Here is a 20,013-nt window from a genome sequence, read left to right on the forward strand (position 1 = left end):
AGATTAAGAAAGTTGTTGATACGCTGAAGTTTCCTTGAGGTTAGGAGATGCTTCTGTAACATTTATGGAAGGAGTCTCCAGTGTCAGCACTTTGTAACAGTCAGAGTAACGCTGTAACTTTAAGTTTTCACAGATCTTCAGGACAGAGGAGTTTACGCTGCATTTTTTGTCTTATCTTCAAGAGCGAGAATAAAGAGAGAGAATAGAGCGAGAGCGAATAAAGAGAGAGAATAAAGAGAGAGAATAAAGAGAGAGAATAGAGAGAGCGAATAAAGAGAGAGAATAAAGAGAGGGAATAGAGAGAGCGAATAAAGAGAGAGAATAAGAGAGAGAATAAAGAGAGAGAATAAAGAGAGGGAATAAAGAGAGAGAATAAAGAGAGGGAATAGAGAGAGAGAATAAAGAGGGAGAATAAAGAGAGGGAATAGAGAGAGAGAATAAAGAGGGAGAATAAAGAGAGAGAATAAAGAGAGAATAAAGAGAGGGAATAGAGAGAGCGAATAAAGAGAGAGAATAAAGAGAGAGAATAGAGAGAGCGAATAAAGAGAGAGAATAAAGAGAGGGAATAGAGAGAGCGAATAAAGAGAGAGAATAAGAGAGAATAAAGAGAGAGAATAAAGAGAGGGAATAAAGAGAGAGAATAAAGAGAGGGAATAGAGAGAGAGAGAATAAAGAGAGAGAATAAAGAGAGAGAATAGAGAGGGAATAGAGAGAGGGAATAAAGAGAGAGAATAAAGAGAAAGAATAAAGAGAGGGAATAAAGAGGCTGGTGAGGGAACGACTGTTTATAGCGGCTATAACGTAAGTCAGAACAGGAACTAACTGGTTCCACCGACATTCCACAGAATTAAATGTAACTATTAATGGATAAAAGTGTCATTCTTTAATAAATAAAAAATTCTAATTGTAACAGTGTTTCAACTTCACCACACCACCTTATCATGTAGTATTGTACTGTAACACACACACACACACACACACACACACACACACACACACACACTGTTTATTACTTAAATAAAGACATGGTTAGCTCGTTAACTAGCGGGCTACATCAGCGTAAAGCTAAACCACTTTCTCTCTTTCTAGCGACTCATCTTTGTGTTAAAATTCGATTAAACTCTGAAGCATGAGACACGATCTGAATGCTAACCTGCAGCTGGACTTCCTGTTGGACATCAGTGACCTGAGTTTGAACTTCCTGTCATCTGCTTAAAAATCATCGAATGATATCAGGAAATAATGTGCAGAATACGCTAAACGACAGGACGTGCAGAAATAACGACAGGCTGAGCGAATAACAGCGTTTCTGTTGAATCAGAGTCCATTCAGAGGATAAAGATCTCCACAACATAAGAACATTCGAAAATAATCAACAATACATAATACAAGCATTAAAGATTACATAATAAAATAATAAGAGAGTTATACAGGTTTAAACATGCCATCTGTGTATTAACCTCAGTGACCGCACAAATTACCCAGAAGTCACTGCTGCAGTAAATCATGATTTCTTTTTAAAAATGATGAACTGGTTCCTAAAAACACAAGCAGCAAAAACACTTTATATCTCAAAACTTGGGTTTTATTCCTCTCATCCATCTGTACGTGACTGCTGACGGAGCTGTGCACTCTTTTAACTGCTTAGCACGCTAGTTATTATGCTAGCACTGGAGCTGGTGAGAGTTTCAGTTCTACACACGTTTAAAAGTAATAAAAGGGCTTTAAAAAGTATAAAAGATCACTCTTTATTGGTGATCTGTTTATTACAGCAGTGTGTTGTAGCATCACAGGAAAGAAACTATTCACTGTGAGTTAGCGGTTAGCGCACATGTTAGCATGTTAATATGTTGCCGAGTCAGAGACAGTTCTGACAGCCATGTTTTTTAACCTCTATTGTGGTGGACAGAATTATGGGAAAAAACTAAATGTCTAAAATGAGGATATTTAGAAAACTGTTGTGCTACGCTACAATAGTAATGGTGTAAATGTTAAATATATCCTATAGCTGATTAGCCGCACATGCCTAGCGCTCACCTGATAAAGAGTTTGTGTGTGTGTGTGTGTGTGTGTGTGTGTGTGTGTGTGTGTGTGTGTAGGAACTGGTGTGCGTATGTGGTGAAGAAGACAGTGAGCTGTGTGGTGGAGGATGGAGTGGAGACGTACGTGAAGCCTGATTATCAGCCATGTTCCTGGGGAGTGCAGTGTGCTCGCGTCTTAATGTGAGTATCACCTTGTGTGTGTGTGTGTGTGTGTGTGTGTGTGTGTGTGTGTGTGTGTGTGTGTGTGTTCCTATGTACATTATGCATGCTGCCTATAATACATAATACATATAATGAGAAATAGTTGGATGAGAATTAGCTAACACACACACACACACACACACACACACACGCACACACACACACACACACACACACACACACACACACACACACACACAGCTATGTAAGGAATGAAATGACACATCATTCCAAAGTCCACAACTGCAGGATTCAGACTCCAAAACATCAGCACTTTATTTCCACTAAACGACTGGATGCTGCTCTCACTGAGACGTTCTCACACTGACTGTAGAACCTCAAACACTAAGAACACCAAGAACCCAAGGACCACCACCGAACTGAAGACACTGAGCATAAATAACATGATCGGAATAATATAAAGCAGATACACCATGATATTTCAGATGAACACATTCTTATAAATATTACACTAAAGTGTAAATACACTCTTAGTGGCTCTGTACATCCCTTTATGGTTCTAATGTCCCTCTGGGTTCTATGTAGAACCTGTTACAACCCAGTCTAGGGTTAGGTCGCACAGCGTCAGTAGGCAATGGGTTTTGAATGTAGGGTGGAGTAAAAGGTGTTATCTGGTAGCCAGGAATGAGACACGCCACGAGTTTTTTTTTTTGTTTTTTTTCTGTACAATGTATGTGTGTTAAAATGTCCTTGTAAATTTTTTGCAAAACGTCTTGAAAAGAAATAGTTTAATCTTACATTTTAATCGGTCACAGTATATTTTGTTAATGTTATCCTCTGCCAACATGAAGCGTAACATCATTAAAGGAAAACGTTTAGTCTCTAAACAGCTTATTTCGTTCTCGTGTGTGTTGAAGGTATCGGACGTATCTGAGGCCCAGATATAAGGTAGCGTACAAACTGATCACTGAGATGGAGTGGAAGTGTTGCCATGGATACAGCGGAGAGGACTGTAACACACATAATGGCGGCGAGAACGGAGGATCTGTCACTCAGATTTCCACAGCGAGACCGTGGACTAAACCCTCGAACCCGGGACACACAGGACACGGACAGAACGGAGGGAGCGGTACGTTTTATATGTTAAAGTCATCTTAATACATTAATAATAATAAAAAGATTTTTGTGAAGATCAGCGTTTGGGAAATATTATATGACGGTAATGATTTTGTCATGTGTTTAGGGAGAGGCGACAGCGACAAGATGAAACAGATGGAGGACAAAATCCAACGTTTGACTAAAGACGTTCATGATTTGCAATCGACGTTACGCACCATGAACGAAAAGTTTCAGGAGGAGACAAAAAATCCCGGATCGAGCGGTGGGAACACGCCGGCGGACGCGGCTCAGCCTGAAATGAAGGAAACGATTCACAACATCCAGACCAAACTGGACCAGCTGGACAATCGGACTCAGGCTCACGATAGAACTCTCGATAGCATCAATAACCACCTGGTTAACGGAAGAGGCGGGAATGATCTGGACGGCCATGATGGAGACAGATTCAACATCTTGAAGGAGGAAATCCTGCGCGAGTTGGAACGCCGGGTTTCTCTGTCCTGCACTGCTTGCCAAGCCGGTGTAGAAGACCTGCGGAGAGAGCAGCAGAGGGACAGAGAGAGGATCTCAGCTTTGGAAAAGAAGATTAACGACATGGAACAGCGGAACCGCCTGGTTCTGGAAGGACTGCGTCGGGATCTGAGTCGATCTCAAACCTGCTGCGATAAAATCCGGGATCTTGAGACGAATTTCAGGGATGTGGATAAGAAGATCACGTCGACATCCGAGACTTGTACCAGCCTCGAGGATCGTTTGGAGAAAGTGCTTCAAGGAATAGGAGGTGGTGGAGGCGTCGGAGGAGCCGGAGAAAATGGAGGAGGACAGAGAAGATTGGAGGAAACACTGGAAGACTGGGAAAGACGGATTAACAGCACACTGCAGAGGACGGAAGAAAACTGCGCTTACATGGACAACGATTTGAAGGATTTGTTCCAAAAAGGCCTCATAGACCTACGCAATGAGTTCAACGCTCACCTCGATGTTCAAGACAACAGAAACACAGATCTAGATGTGGACATCAGGTTCATGAAAGAAACCTTGTTTGAACAGGACAAGCGCTTGTCTCGGCTGGAGAATGCCACGTCTCATATGGATCGGAGAATAAACGAATGCTCTTCGTGCTCTGGTTCTAGAAGACCCCCAGGAGGAAGTGGAATGAGACCCACTGATGATACGGATACAGTCAAATCCTTGGAATGGAGGGTTGTCGCCAACGAGGATGAGATCACGAGATTTGACACGAGGCTCAAAGATCTTTCTGTTTCCGGCGACTCTCTACTGGATAAAGTGATCGATCTTAGCCATGACGTACGCAAAATCAAAGAGGTGACCGGCGACAACGGTGAACATTTTACTCGTATCATTCATGAAATTGAGAACTGCCAGTCAGACCTTTGTAAGACGGTGCAAGATGACCTGAGGAAGCTCAAGAACATCACGAACCATGCCATGGACAAGTGGCAAACAGATGTGAACTACATAAAGGGCAAGGTGGATTCGGGTTGCTCGGACGGGTGCAGCACCCTGCAAGAGGAAGTGAATAAACTTAAAGAGGATGTGCATAAATGCAAGATCTGTTTGGAGACTCCAGCAGGACCAGGAACAGAACCAGGAGACCTGGACGGTCCTCAGAAACCCCTCGATGGCCACAGTGTGATCAGCAACAACGCTAACCTCGGATCGATCCAGGGCGAGTTATCAGGAGTCATTTTAACCTTCAGCTCCATCAACGACACTCTGAAAGGTTTGGAGCACAGCACCCGGAAACACGACAGCGTTATCACCGATCTGGGAAACACGAAGGACAAGATCATCTCAGAGCTGGATAAGATCCAGCAGGAAGTGACGGAGCACATCGAGGACAGTAAGATGCGCTTCGACAACATCGAACGCGACCTCAAGCGTTACTTTGTGGAGAGAACAGGCAACGGCCTCGACAAGAGGATCACCAAACTGGAAGGGGTTTGTGGTCGACTCGATTCTGTATCTGAGAACTTGCAGAAAATCAAAGAGGGACTCAACAAGCACGTGACCGGCCTGTGGAGCTGTGTAAACGGGCTCAACACGACCGTGATCCACCACAGCAGCTTCATCGACACCATGGAGACCACACATCTGGACAACATCCACGGAAAGATCAAGCAGCTCAACTCCTCAATACTGCATCTTCTCAAGGAGTTCAGGAGCCTGATGGAACACGACTTCACAGGTCTGTCTGTTTTATATCTGTACACACAGGAGGAGAACCAGGAGGATCCTTAAGCACCAGGGTTACAGTTCCATCAGTATTGATTATTGTTTATATTTTGCTTACCTTGGGATCTGATCAGCCAATCACAAGCGTAATCATACGACATCATCGCCAGGCTTTCTTTTTCATTTTTACTAAAGGGCATAACAGGAAATACTGTCTTTAATTACACAACATTATAATTCAGCAACATTAGAAGAGTTAGCCATTAACGAGCTAATCAGATACCTTAGCTAATTTCAGCGTGATCTCTGCAGCCATTGCTGCAAGTTGACTATTTTCCTGTAATGAATGATGAATTAAATTCCACAATATTTGTAATCTTTTATTGTGGTACAAGCTAAATCTGATTCCTTTTTTCGATAAACCTGTACAGAAAAGGTGTAACGTTTCTTCATCGGTTCCTGCAGTCATTATATAAACAGGAAATAGCTTCACTTCACCCTTTTCTAGATCAGATGTCCAAACACAGGCAGAGACGTTTTTAAGTTGAAGTGGGTAAAAGGTCATTGCTAACACTGAGACTCCCGATTCCAGGTCTGCCTGGACCCCCGGGTCCTCAGGGAGAGACAGGTGAAAGAGGATTTCCAGGACATCCAGGACTACCTGGACCACAAGGACCACCCGGTAAACCGGGTGTGGAAGGACCAAGAGGACCACCAGGTTAAAAACAAATCATTACGAGAAATAAGTAATAAAGCTAAGTTAGTTGTTTCAGTAAATAAGGCATGAATTATTAAGATTCCCGGTGTTATTAATAGTACATTATAAAGGGCAGAAATAAAAATGGAATGACCTTTATACGAGTTTTATAAGAGAGTAATGGAAATGAACACTCATAAATCATTTTTTCTGTTTCAGGTCTCAGTGGAGAACGAGGTATGAGATTTATTTTTATTTTCCAAAAACAAAAAAAAAATCCCTCTGGAGCCCTGAGGCTATTTTAGACGTAGCAGATGTGTCTTATCAAGATTAAAACTGAAGCTAAGGGTCATTGGTAGTGTGTGTGTGTGTGTGTGTGTGTGTGTGTGTGTGTGTGTGTGTGTGTGTGTATCTCCTAAAAGCCAGAGTTTACTAAACACTGTAACTTTGTGTTACATCGTAAATTAGTACGATATTAAAATGTGATTATTTGGTGGAATTTTGTGTTCCAGGTTTCCCAGGCGTTGATGCTAACGTTCCTAAGGTCTCGTTCTCGGCCGCGCTCACCAAGCAAATGACTTCGTCCGGAACCATAGTGTTTGATAAAATCTTCGTGAATAAAGGAAACTTTTACGATCCACAAACAGGTGAAACCGTCAGTCAGAAATGAAACTATCGTATATTTATTATTTTATTAGTTGTTATTTAATAAAGGCATATGATAAATTGTTTTTAAAACATTTAAATTCAACATTTATTTATCAAGATTTTATGTTAATCATTTGAAGTTTTATTTTATAGTTCATTTTATATTATTTTATACATTTTATATAGAGCAATGTTTTTACACTTTATTTATTTAATTGTATAATTAATGTATAAAGATTTCCTGTTGTAGAAAAATAATGGTCTTTGAGGCGGTAACAGTAACTTCATCACACCACCCACACAAAATAATCGTGGATTATTTTCCTATAGCAGTATTTTTTACCTTATTTATTATATTATTGAAGACGCTGATCCTGAGCATTGTTCCCGTCCTGCAGGAATCTTCAAGGCTCCTCGGGATGGTCATTACTTCTTCAGCGCCGTTCTGACGGGCCACAAGAACGAGAAGATCGAAGCGGTTCTGTCCAAGTCGAATTACGGTATTGCGCGCGTGGACTCGGCCGGGTATCAGCCCGAGGGCCTGGAGAACAAGCCGGTGGCGGAGACGAAGCCGACGCCCGGATCTCTGGCCGTCTTCAACATCATCCTTCCGCTGCAGTCGGACGACACCGTGTGTGTGGACCTGGTGATGGGGAAACTGGCGCACTCGGTCGAACCTCTCACCATGTTCAGCGGCGCTCTGCTCTACGAGGATTACTCATAACCCTGAGATTTAACAACGACGGGGCCGAACCTCGACCTCACGAGTCGCACCGTGGACACGCTCACACACCTTTCTGTGATTCTGTTCTTGTGTGAACTCCTGAATTCAGAAGAGGATTTAATTCAATCGATTATATTTACTCCTTCCTTTTGACCTTTGGAGGCGTGTTTTTTTTTTTTTTTTTACAGGAACTACTGTTTTTTTTTTCTTTTAATTATTATTGATAAGAAAATGATTTCAGATTTTATATAAATCACAGTGTTATGAATCGTTTATCACCAGAGTTTCACTTCCAGTGTAAAAGTAGCATAAGGCTCGCTACAGGGCATGTGCGATATCTCTAATAATTTCCCCTCACAGTAGTTAATAATTAGCGTTAGGTTTATCATAATATCGTATCTTCTTGTCGCTGATCAGCTTTTTGAGCGTGGATAAATTTCTGAGCGGTGCCTTGTTTGGGATTCACCAGGAAAAAAACTTCTTTTGCTAGCTAGCATGTAGCCGTGAAGACTTTTAGTCATTTATACACACTTTATAAAGACACAGTGAGAGTGGAAATGAGACAGAATTATCCAGAACATCAACATTTACCTCAGATGTGTTGGAAAATTACTAAAAGAAAGACTCCATAAGGCTAAAATGATGCTGTATTTACAATTAGCATTGACCGCTAACTCAACTTCTATGTTTTCCACCATAGTGAGAAAATCAGCTCCCAGAGAGTTAACATTTTCAAAAAAAAAAAAGGTGTTAAAAAACACAAAATGTGGAACAAATTATGGAGCATTAGCGTTCTTATAGCAAAGAACAAGTTAACTAGCATAGCTAACACTAGCTAGCAAGTCCCACGTGTTAGCCTGTAAACGTCCCACCTGTAGCCATGAAAACGGCTTTTGTCGATTTACAAACACAGATCTGACTGTTAATCAGAATATGAAAGAAACTATTCACTGTGAGTTAGCAGTTAGCGCACGGTAGCATGTTTATATGTTCCTCAGTTAGAGAGACAGTTCTGTCAGCCATGTTTTTAACCTATATTGTGGTGAACAGAATTATGGGGGGAATAATGTCTGAAATGAGAACATTTAGAAGACTGTTGTGTTTATGCTACAACATAATCATGTTAAATATATTGTATACCTGATTAGCTGCACATGCCTAGCACTCACGTGATAAAGTGTGTGTGTGTATGTGTGCGTGAGTGCGTGTGTGTGTGTGTGTGCATTTTGCTTTTGCAAAACACAATACTTGCATTGTGACTGTTAGTAATTAATTCTGCGCATCTTCCAGTCTTTCCGCTGAGCCACAGTGAAACCTACTCACGTCTCTCTTACACCATTTTGTAAAAAAAAAAAAAAAAAAAAAAAAAAAATTATGTTGGCTGGTAACGATGGAAACCATCATCATCAATTAACATTAAAGAAAAAAGAAAACTCGCAATATAAAGATAATATAACACGTAAAGTGTCACACAAAGATCTGTCAAAGAATTAAAAATGAGGCTTTAATAAAAACAAAGAAATACAATTTCAGCGTAAATGCAAAAAAAAGGCAAATGTTTACAGATGACAATAAATAAATAAATAAATAAATAAATAAATAAAGGGCTTATAATTTAAATTAGTTTCACTTCATCTAACAGAATCAACATTAAAGCACCTATAAGTGACATTAGCATTAGCATTCTGCTATTATCCCTCAATGCAGCTTTGAAAAAATGCCTACAAAAAAACAACTATGACTACGACTTTAAAGAGTCGATAAAGGATATTAGCATTAGCATTAAGAGAACATTCTCTTAACTCCAGGTCTGTTAATGTGGAAAATACAAATAGATTCAAACTGACATACACAATACATACAAAACAAATCAACTACAACTTTAAAGAGACAAAGAATATGATGCATATGAAGCCAAACGATGACAACTTTAAAGGGCTGATGATTTAATCAACTTTAAAACATCGAGATTCTCCCATCATGCATTTCAACTTTAAAGAGCCTATAACGAGAATTAGCTTTAGCACTAGAATTAGCATCTTTGTATGACCGGGTTTGCTAATGAGACACAGAGAAAGTGCTTAAAGCTGAAAGTCAAAGAAATTACAGCACAGGTTTAAAGTGCTTATAAAGAGATTTAGCATCAAGGACAAATAGAACAGTGTTTTAGTTTTTGTTTGTCTTTTTTGTTTGTTTTAATGAAATATGCCAAAGCGATGTCCGACTTCATCACCAACTGTTTGTAAACTGAAACTCGGATCTGAAAGATTAGATTTTTACTAACCCTCGCCGTGTGAAGGAGCGGTACGTCATGCTGCTCCCGCTGTTTTGCATTACCAGCTGTTATTATTATTATTATTATTATTATTATTATTATTATTATTATTATTATTATTATTTTGACTATTTCCCTCAGAAAACATGTTCACTTTGTAAACTGCGGTCGAATAGCTGAAACACACGTGGCGTGTGACGTGGCTCCTCACGGTTTATCCTGTGACTCTGAATGTGTTTGTTGGCAGCACATGTGTTAAATAAAGATATTTAATTTTACACAGCTCCGCCTCTCTCGGGCGTGGCCATGGGTCTGTGATGGGTTTAAATCAGCTGAACGACGTTGTACAACTTTCAAACTGAGAAAGAACCAACTCGCAGAGTTAAAGCTTCCTTCTCCAAGAAAAGTCCTGGAAAAGTCCTGGAAAAGTCCGGCAATATTCCATTTCCTTTTCTACATTTTGGAAAATTATCAGAACATGAGTTTTAATATAAAAATAAACATTTCAGTTTAAAACTGATCTTAGTTCAGACTTTTTAAAATGTCCCTGTCTTGGTTTAGTGGACAATATGATCTGTTTATTCATTTAAAACAAATATTTTAATAGGGTCCTTTTAATATTGTTTGTATTTTTTTTAATAAACAGGACAGTAAGAGTATTAGCCTTAGCGTTAAGAATAAAGAGAACATATTCCTAAATCCAAAATTATTAAGGTGGAAAATACTTTTTGTATACAATGTAGTCATTTAAAGCGACTGTAAGGAGGATTAGCATCAGGATTAGCCTGAAATAAGGCTTACTGAAAGTGAATGAATTCTTTTACATCATATTATTTATTTTCTTTGTTCTTAGTGAAAATACAAAGTTAATTAGCTCATTAGCAGATTATTAGCCGTTGTTAATATCTCATAAGAACTTAAGGCTAATTACTCAGTTAGTTAGCAGGCTAGCAGGCCACAATCCCTTCGTGCATGTTGTAAAGTGTGAAAGTTACACTTGTATTCTCTGTGACGCAGTGTATGTACACACACACACACACACACACACACACACACACACACACACACACACACACACACAGTATCCCAAAACCAGCACGTTTACAGTTAGAATAGAGTGCGTAGGCGTTTGGGACACAGCCGTCGATCCTGTAACCCGAGCAGAGCCGCGGTGTGTTCGTTAAACGGGAAAGAAAGAAAGAAGAAAGAAAGAAAGAAAGAAAGAAAGCAGCTTGGCTCAGTAAAACATGACGGCGAGTGAGTTTTCACAGCTGTTCGTGTTTAAAAACTCTCCACACGAGCGCTCAGATAAAACACACACACACACACACGCACACACAATCAAACCGTGTTGCAGACGGAAAACACTCGCTCTCTTTTGTTGCTTTTGTACACACACACTCCGGATTTTCCAGTGTGTGAGCCAGAAGAGTCATTTATGGAAAGAGACATGTCTCTGTATGAATATCACTAACACACACACACACACACACACAGGAAAATGATTAGGACATGCTGTGTGTGTGTGCGTGATATTAGTCAATTCACAAAGATTTAGAGTTCTCTACAGAAATGAATTTATAAGTAAATAAACTCCACAGGTTATTATGAAATATAATGAATTTAAACATATAACGTAAATATAAAAATATCAACATCATAAATATAAATATGAAATTTTGAAATGATATAATAATGAAATGATAGACATTTCATTATTGATTGGAAATGCGCTGCTGTTTAGTTGGTGGTTCTTTTATTTTATTTAAAATAATTTCTTAAACCCGATGATATCAAATCCCCGGGACGAGACGATATTTCATAACGTCTGAAATATCTATAAAGGTAAAGATCGCCATGACATCACAGTAATATTACATCTTCACCGCTGTGTCTCCTCTCATTTCATCAGGACTCGTTTCCATAGCAACAAACACAACAGCGAAACGGATGCACCGATGCCTATTATAGCTAGCGGTTAACTAAGCTGTTGTTTAGATTAGCATCTTTATTTGGTTTTAAGATGATGATGATGTCATATCCTGTCTGATTTTGCAGTGAAATTGAAGGATTTGCAGTTAAACCTGATAGTTTAATGGAGTTTAATGTGGATATTAGGAAGATACTGTGATGTAATAATAAGCGCGGTATCTGATTGGACATCGCATCGATGCATCACTTCTCCATGTGTATTACTGTTAAGAAGAAAGTAACAGTGTGTGTATGTGTGTGTGTGTGTATGTGTGTGTGTGATGTCACAGTGGACTGAAAACACTCTGATCTATTCTCCCCAGCTGTGTAAACGCTGATACGTACAGAACACGCCCTGTTCACTACACAGTGCACTGCTCAGGGAGGTGTAGGTGTGTGTGTGACGATGATGATGATGATGATGATGAAGCTTGTGTTCCAGTCAGAGACGACACATTGGGAATTTTTTGTGGTTGTTTTTATTTTGTTTAATTAAGAATCTCCCTTGAACATAATACAGTTGTGGAAACCGAATTCAACTTCGATTAAATTACATTTCTAACGGACATTTGTACACTTTACACACACACACCGAGATCACACAAACACACTACATCCGATTAAAAAGCAGCTTAAGATGTTTTAGACTTTATTCTTTATTATTTCTTCCGTTTTCATTTTATTTTTGTTCAAACTCTTTGTTAATTATTTCTTTTGTTTTTATGTGCTTATATTCTTTTATACTTTTATTTCTCATGCACTTTCTTCATTATTATTATGATGATGATGATGATGATGATGATGATCCGGGAACTGAAGCGACTGTGTGTGATGTTGAGATGCTGAACGCAGAGCAAAAGCGGTTTTATGTTTATTTTTTATACTTTTAATGAATATTTATGTAGAATTTCTCACATGCATTCAGTGAAATGTAAAGAACAGATGAATTGATAGAACTGGCTCATTTAAAAAAAAATGTGTTTAATATCCAGTGTTTGTTTGTTTTTTTAAAAAATAAATACATCAATATCTCACAGTGAGATTTCACAGGGAAACGTTTCGGTCAGGTTTGTTTGTACAGTAAATTATCAGCTCGATAATTTACTAGCTAGCCTAATAGCTGATTAGCATGCTAATAAGTTCACTCGATATTTATATAGCTGGTATTTGGATAAATTGCTAAAGTAAATTAGTGACATCATCATCAGTGTGCAGGGAAAAAAAAAAAGAGTTGGAGGAATTAAATATTCTTGGAAATATAAAAGTCCCTCATCTGACCCTCTTCCCCTTACACCCTTAAAAGGGAACTCAACTAAGGGCAATGTACAAGGGTGTGTTATAAGTGAAGATTTGGAACGAGGCCCAAACACCTGCTTCTAAATGAACGCCTCTTTACCGTAAAGATTGTATACTGATGTTGTTAAAGCTTCTGATCGGCAGGAACGTGGCGTTTAAACCGCACGTGATTTTCCTGAACATCTGCATCTTCAGCTCAGTTTTCACTGAAGGATCCCGTCGTAGCCGTGAACGCCGCATTTCTTTCCCGCAATCTGGCAGCCAAATGTGAGCGCTTCCTGTAAAGACCCTCCTGCAGGAGCGGAAAACAACAACACTTCATTCATTCATTCTCACAGTTTTAATTCCAAACACATGAACCTTATTAGAAACCATGTCTGTTTTTCCACTCGGCTGTGTGGGCGTGGCCCTCCGCGAATCTGCATATTCAGGAGAAACGCTTGATTGACAGGTGTTTCGTTAATAAGCATTACATCACCGACAGTAAAAATCCTCAGAGCTTTGGATCTCAGTGATGATGTTTAGGGTCGCAGTAACACAGAGTCAAATTAAAGGACCAATCAGTTTCCCAGCTCATGAATATGTAATTTGAGGCAGACTGTGATTCGCTGGAGTCAATCAGAACTATTTTAATGTTATGATATAAAAGTAATAAACACTCTGTGTGTGTGTGTGTGTGTGTGTGTGTGTGTTATTGCTACCAGCGTGAAGGTGATTATTTTCCTATAAAAGCATGCCTCTATATGGTTTATTCCTGACTGAACAAATATTAAGTTAGTTATTACCGTTAGACAGGGTGTAAATGACCGAGGCGTTAAAAGTGTCTCCAGCTCCGAGTGTGTCCACCAGTTTCTCAGGAGGAAAAGCGTCAGAGTGCACTACAGTACCATCAGGACCCATCGCATCGGCACCTTTCTCGGCCCAGGCACAGATCAGCACGGCCCTGAACACACGAGCTCACATATAAACCATCCCACAGAACTGACACTCAATCTGAATCTCCTGTTCACACACCCTTTACTCCATATATTATCTGAAATATTGCATTAGTGTGAGGCCTGTTGCACTCCTAAATATAAAAAAAAGTCTGACTTTAGATCGGATTTAATGGGCTCCTGGATGATTTTCCTGTGTCACACACAGAGTGCACTTTCACTTGATAAAAACAGGGCTTTAGGATAGTCAGATTTTGAAATAGATTTGATTGCGAAGCTGGAATGGAGAAGAATAGCTCTCTAGTGACATCTAGTGGAAAATAAAATACATCACTGCTCTCTGATAAACTGCAGTCTGCTTTAGAAATAAATCTAATTCCACTATCGGTTAAATTCCAGGTGAAGTCTGTCTTGATTAAAACACAGAAATAAACATTTTATTACATAAGAAAATAAACCTGACTATATTTTCCCTGTAGAGCAAACTGTACCGGCTACAGAACCCCTTTCCCATGAGCTTTAAACCAAACACCTCTTAAACAGAGTAAAACTATAGTTGTGTACAAAAAACGAGGAAAAATTACAAACACTGTTAACTTGAACGATGTTAATTGTGTAACTGTGTTAAAGTGTATGAACAGGATATTCATTTCATTTCAGAGGCCCATCTTACCCGTCTTTCACTTGGCTGTAAAACCCCTTCACTGCACTGGACGCCGACTGAAACCCGAAATGCAGCGCCACGTCTTTACTCACAAACACCTGCACCGCACACAGGAGGACATACACACCTATATCTCGAAAATATTTAAATATAACTATCATTTACTATACTGTAGTGAAATCGGACTGTAGTGAAGTCAGACAGTAGTGAGGTCGGATTGATGTGAATTCAGACAGTAGTGAAGTGGGACTGGTGTGAGGTGGAACTGGTGTGTGGTGGGGCTGTAGTGAAGTGGGTCTGTAGTGAAGTGGGACTGGTGTGAGGTGGGGCTGTAGTGAAGTGGGTCTGTAGTGAAGTGGGACTGGTGTGAGGTGGGGCTGTAGTGAAGTGGGACTGTAGTGAGGTGGGACTGTAGTGAAGTGGGACTGTAGTGAAGTGGGACTGTAGTGAGGTGGGACTGTAGTGAAGTGGGACTGGTGTGAGGTGGGACTGTAGTGAAGTGGGACTGATGTGAGGTGGGACTGTAGTGAAGTGGGACTGGTGTGAGGTGGGACTCTAGTGAAGTGGGACTGGTGTGAGGTGGGACTGTAGTGAAGTGGGACTGTAGTGAAGTGGGACTGATGTGTGGTGGGGCTGTAGTGAAGTGGGACTGTAGCGAAGTCGGACTGTACTGAAGTGGGACTGTAGTGAAGTGGGACTGTAGCGAAGTCGGACTGTACTGAAGTGGGACTGATGTGTGGTGGGACTGTAGTGAAGTGGGACTGTAGCGAAGTTGGACTGTACTGAAGTGGGACTGTAGTGAAGTGGGACTGATGTGTGGTGGGACTGTACTGAAGTGGGACTGTAGCGAAGTCGGACTGTACTGAAGTGGGACTGTAGCGAAGTCGGACTGTACTGAAGTGGGACTGTAGCGAAGTCGGACTGTACTGAAGTGGGACTGTAGCGAAGTCGGACTGTACTGAAGTGGGACTGTAGCGAAGTCGGACTGTACTGAAGTGGGACTGTAGCGAAGTCGGACTGTACTGAAGTGGGACTGTAGCGAAGTGGGACTGTAGCGAAGTCGGACTGTACTGAAGTGGGACTGTAGTGAGGTGGGACTGGTGTGAGGTGGGACTGTAGTGAAGTCTGACTGTACTGAAGTGGGACTGATGTGAATTCGGACTGATGTGAAGTCGGACTGATGTGAAGTCGGACTGTACCACGTCTCCGTGGGGGAAGAGCTGATAGAGAGAGGGGCGGGTTTTCTCGATCTCCACGGAGATGGTGATCCTGTTCTTCTCTTCCTGTGTGGCATTGTAGCTTTTCACCTGTTCAATCATCTTCACCTGTTCATCAGCGTTACGACCCTGAACACACACACACACACACTCTCTCTCTCTTGTTTCTGTCAATCCTTTTAAACACGTTTCACTGAAAATAAAAAACAAAAGATCAATTTCACCTCAAAGTGAATCCACCGATACTGACTGAGATCCAACTGTGAGAAATCGTCTGCACAAACATCAGGCAGGTTTCTAATTCAACAGAGATGAGAAATCAGGAAACTCATCTCTCTCACACACACACACACACACACACACACACACACACACACACACACACACACACACAGAGCTTTAAATATAAACGTGGGGCTGAAATTTCTGCTCCACTCCTAAGAGAGATCTTTTAAATATAGCTCTTTTCAATTTTGTTTTATTTAGTTATAATTAAGTATTAAGTATTATTACTAAAAGGTGTTTTAATAAAGTATTGTTATTATTATTAATTGTTTTCACTTTAAGAGCCTGTGTGTATGTGTTTTTATGTCTGATAAACAATAAACATTTTTTTTTAAAAACATCTTAGGAAATAATTAGATTTAAAATTCAATATGAAATTATTATTTCATCTACAACAGTTCAATTAGGAACAACTGTAGCATATGAATTAGCAGATGAATTAGCATACTGATTTATTAAAATTGTTAATTTGAGCAAATTAAATTCAGCTCCACTGCAGGCTTTTAATAAACTTCTGTTTTATTTATTTTTTTTAGCAAATCCTTCATGATGCCGTGTCACAAAGACATCATACAATACCACAATATTGAAGTACAATGCAGAATAATGCTAAATAATGCTAGCTGACCAATGCAAGCCATGTTATGTTAGCTAACAGGTATAAAACTGGTCTCCTCTGGAATATCGTGGATTAGCGCATGCATACAGAGGATTGATCACCACATATTAGCGTACGATGGTCATGTGATTGTTGAGATTATTTCAGATTATTATTATTATTATTATTATTATTATTATTATTATTATTATTATCGTCTTACATGTCATAGAGAACCACGGTGCGGGAACCTGACTTTTGACAAACAATACAACACGCACACGGCGTCACGCCACACTGCTGCCACGCTACACCAGAAATATCCACACCGCGGCGGCTAAAATCACCCACGATGAAGCTAACAAAATAGAGAAAAGCACAAGGTCAGGTTTATTAAGTTAGCGCACGCATCACTGCGCCACCTAGTGCTGACGTGGAGAAGCGCAGTGAGATTATTCACCAGGGTGTTCCTTTTTTGCCATATTCAAGTTAGCAAACTCGCTAACTTCCCTTCAGTGCGCAGAAGTAAGCATCAGCTCACTACACTGCTTGAGTGTGCACTTTCAAGGGGACGAGCTGTAGCTAAAGTGATTTTCCTCTCAGATTTACTCCCTGAACTCGCTCGTTAACTTACTAACATGCTAGCATCGCTAGTGTTCTAATTAACTAGCAGAGTACTATTTCACAAACAGACTACCTTGCTAACTAGCCACTGTGCTAACTAACTAATTTACTAACTACAATAAAATGCCCCAGAAACCTGTTTACTACTAAAGATTTGTTTTTTTATATAAATTCTATTTATCAATATGAGCAAATGTATTTGCTAATATCACTAATATATTGTTTTTTTTGTTACATTTAAGTCTCTGACAAACTAAACTCAATTAATATCGTAAAATCTTAGTGTTTTTATTTTTTTTTCCTGATCATTTGCTATCACACATATTAGCCAGCTTAATTTTCTTTTTGTTAATTATCTAGCTAGCTTACTAACTAGCACAGTGCAGCTCCATTAGTGTTTTGTAAAGTATTTTACACCTATGCTTGTAAATTAACTAGCTTACTAGCAACTGATCTCTGTAACTAGCATGTTAATCAAATTAACTAGCTTACTAGCAACCGATCTCTGTAACTAGCATGTTAATCAAATTAACTAGCTTACTAGCAACCGATCTCTGTAACTAGCATGCTAATCTAGCAGTGTTTCTGATTACAAATTGTGACATCACCATTGACTTCATCCTCATCTAAGCTTATCTACTGATCTTCACAGAACGGCCCTTATGATGGACAAGTGCACTCAATCAAGGAGAAGTGGACAAGGGCGCATGATGTTTCTCTTCAGATATCTGGACAGCAAGCAAGAAAGCGTGTACGTGCACACGCGTGCGCACACACACACACACGCTCATGGGCGTATGGGCACACGCGCGCGCACACACACACACACGCTCATGGGCGTATGGGCACACACACACACACACAAACGGGCACACGTACGGGCACACACACACACGGGCACACGTATGGGCACACACACACACAAACCTGTTCATGTGCAGGATGGTGCGTGAGCCGCTGGTCTGGTTGCCGATGACGACGGAGGTGGGGCATGAGCACTGAGCATGCTCAGTAACAAGAGACACGTCAATGTGGTACATTTTAAAATCATTCAGGATGAAGCTGAAGTGAACAAAGTATTTAAGAGTGTGTATACACACACACTAAAAAAAATCCCTGTATAAAGTACCCAGTGCTCAGCATGGTATGGTACAGCATGGTACAGTACGGTACGGTACGGTAAGGTACGGTTACTGGTCTGAGTGCAGGGGGGTAAATGACGAAGAGAACTTACTCAGCAATTGGTCCTGCAGCCAGAGAACCCATGAAGGCACAGGGAGCACCAAGCAGAGACAGAACCGTGCAGGAGTTTGAGGCGTTCCCACCTCGCTGCCACCTCTGGGACACACATCTGCAACCCACACACACACACAGACACACACAAGTATTTAATGGAGTTCTGTCTATACACAAGCTCTGATCAGAAAATCAGATCATTTTAACATAAATTCACTTTAAAGTTTTTCTGACAGTATAATTCACTCTGTGACATCAGCAGTGACATCATTGGACGACGCTATAAGGGGCGTGTCTCCTGATTGCTTTAGGAGATCAGGCCCCGCCCAAAGTCAGTGTCGGATGAATGAGTTGCAAAGACCAAAGTGATCAGTGTGTGGTTTTATTTTATTAATCACATCACATCAACTGGAGCACAAATATTTTATATTAATAAGATGATATTTAAGATGATATATGTTGATGTAAGTTGATGCACACTTGAAGCTTTTCTGAGATCAGACCTTCAGTTATTTCAGATCCAAACGTTTGCAAAATCTGCATAAGTAGAAGGGTTTAATAAACTTTTATGACAGTGTATAATGAGTTATAACAGTATCACACTGTTAAGTCTTTGCATGGCGCATTGTGCACATCGCTAACTGGTGCTCATAGGTTTAAATAGCTTGTTAGCCACATTAGCCTTGCAGTGCATAAGCTACACTCCAGCAGTAATGTCCTGTCCCCTTTATCATGCACACAGCTCTGTACTTTAACCCTGTAACCCTCTCACCCCTGTCTTCACTGCGCCGTTAGAGCGGACAGGATAACATTATATTATTCCATTCTTTTATTCAGTGAATAAACCTGGTGTCCGTGTCCTCTTCCGGAAATTTATCCACCACGTTAATGATGTCCAAACACACCAACCCGACACACAGGATCCTCTTCTGCTCCATGTTTTACACTCTGTGCGTGTGTGTGTGTGTGTGTGTGTGTGTGTAGTTTGATAAGAGGACCATGGACTGGGGATGAAAGGTAAACTCATGCCCCGCTCTGATTGGTCAAAAGGGAGGAAGGGCGGAAGTCTGCGTTTGAGTGCATGCCCCGCTCTGATTGGTCAAAAGGGAGGAAGGGCGGAAGTCTGCGTATGAGTGTGTTCAAAGCGCTCTGAATTTCCTACTTCCGTGTTGAAGCGGCTGTAATTTTACAATTTTGCAAATAATGTGTTTTTAAATAAACTAATAATATTTTTTGCGGTTTATTATTATTATTATTATTATTATTATTATTATTATTATTATTATTCCCTACTGAAAAAAACAGCTAAAGCCAGCCTAGGCTG

At 40.2% G+C, this 20,013-nt stretch overlaps 2 protein-coding genes across 6 annotated transcripts in view; one reads left to right on the forward strand and one right to left on the reverse strand.

Annotated features, from left to right (window-relative positions):
• Positions 1-10,145, forward strand: part of emilin1b (elastin microfibril interfacer 1b) — an 18,198-nt gene extending 8,053 nt beyond the window's left edge. The window contains exons 2-8 of the mRNA XM_017476154.3: positions 2,100-2,222; positions 3,122-3,333; positions 3,448-5,532; positions 6,112-6,237; positions 6,436-6,453; positions 6,729-6,863; positions 7,263-10,145. Of these exons, the coding sequence (XP_017331643.1) occupies positions 2,100-2,222; positions 3,122-3,333; positions 3,448-5,532; positions 6,112-6,237; positions 6,436-6,453; positions 6,729-6,863; positions 7,263-7,588 (3,025 nt within the window). The 3' untranslated portion in view covers positions 7,589-10,145. The remainder of the gene's footprint in view (positions 1-2,099; positions 2,223-3,121; positions 3,334-3,447; positions 5,533-6,111; positions 6,238-6,435; positions 6,454-6,728; positions 6,864-7,262) is intronic.
• Positions 10,146-12,295: 2,150 nt separating this feature from the next.
• khk (ketohexokinase) lies at positions 12,296-19,690 on the reverse strand. Of its 5 annotated transcripts, XM_017476155.3 has the most exons (9): positions 19,536-19,690; positions 18,688-18,804; positions 18,381-18,515; positions 17,053-17,187; positions 16,171-16,243; positions 15,929-16,075; positions 14,739-14,827; positions 13,916-14,073; positions 12,296-13,422 (listed from the first exon to the last, which is right to left on the reverse strand). In XM_017476155.3, the coding sequence occupies exons 1-9, from the start codon at positions 19,625-19,627 to the stop codon at positions 13,334-13,336; spliced, it is 1,035 nt and encodes a 344-aa protein (XP_017331644.1). In that variant the 5' UTR covers positions 19,628-19,690; the 3' UTR covers positions 12,296-13,333. The 5 variants fall into 5 exon arrangements, 4 of the variants coding, with proteins under 4 accessions (XP_017331644.1, XP_017331645.1, XP_017331646.1 ...); XM_017476156.3 differs by lacking the exon at positions 18,381-18,515; XM_017476157.3 differs by lacking the exon at positions 17,053-17,187.
• Between the last annotated feature and the right edge of the window lie 323 nt (positions 19,691-20,013).

This window comes from Ictalurus punctatus, chromosome 9, assembly GCF_001660625.3.
Source record: "Ictalurus punctatus breed USDA103 chromosome 9, Coco_2.0, whole genome shotgun sequence".
Lineage (NCBI taxonomy): Eukaryota > Metazoa > Chordata > Actinopteri > Siluriformes > Ictaluridae > Ictalurus > Ictalurus punctatus.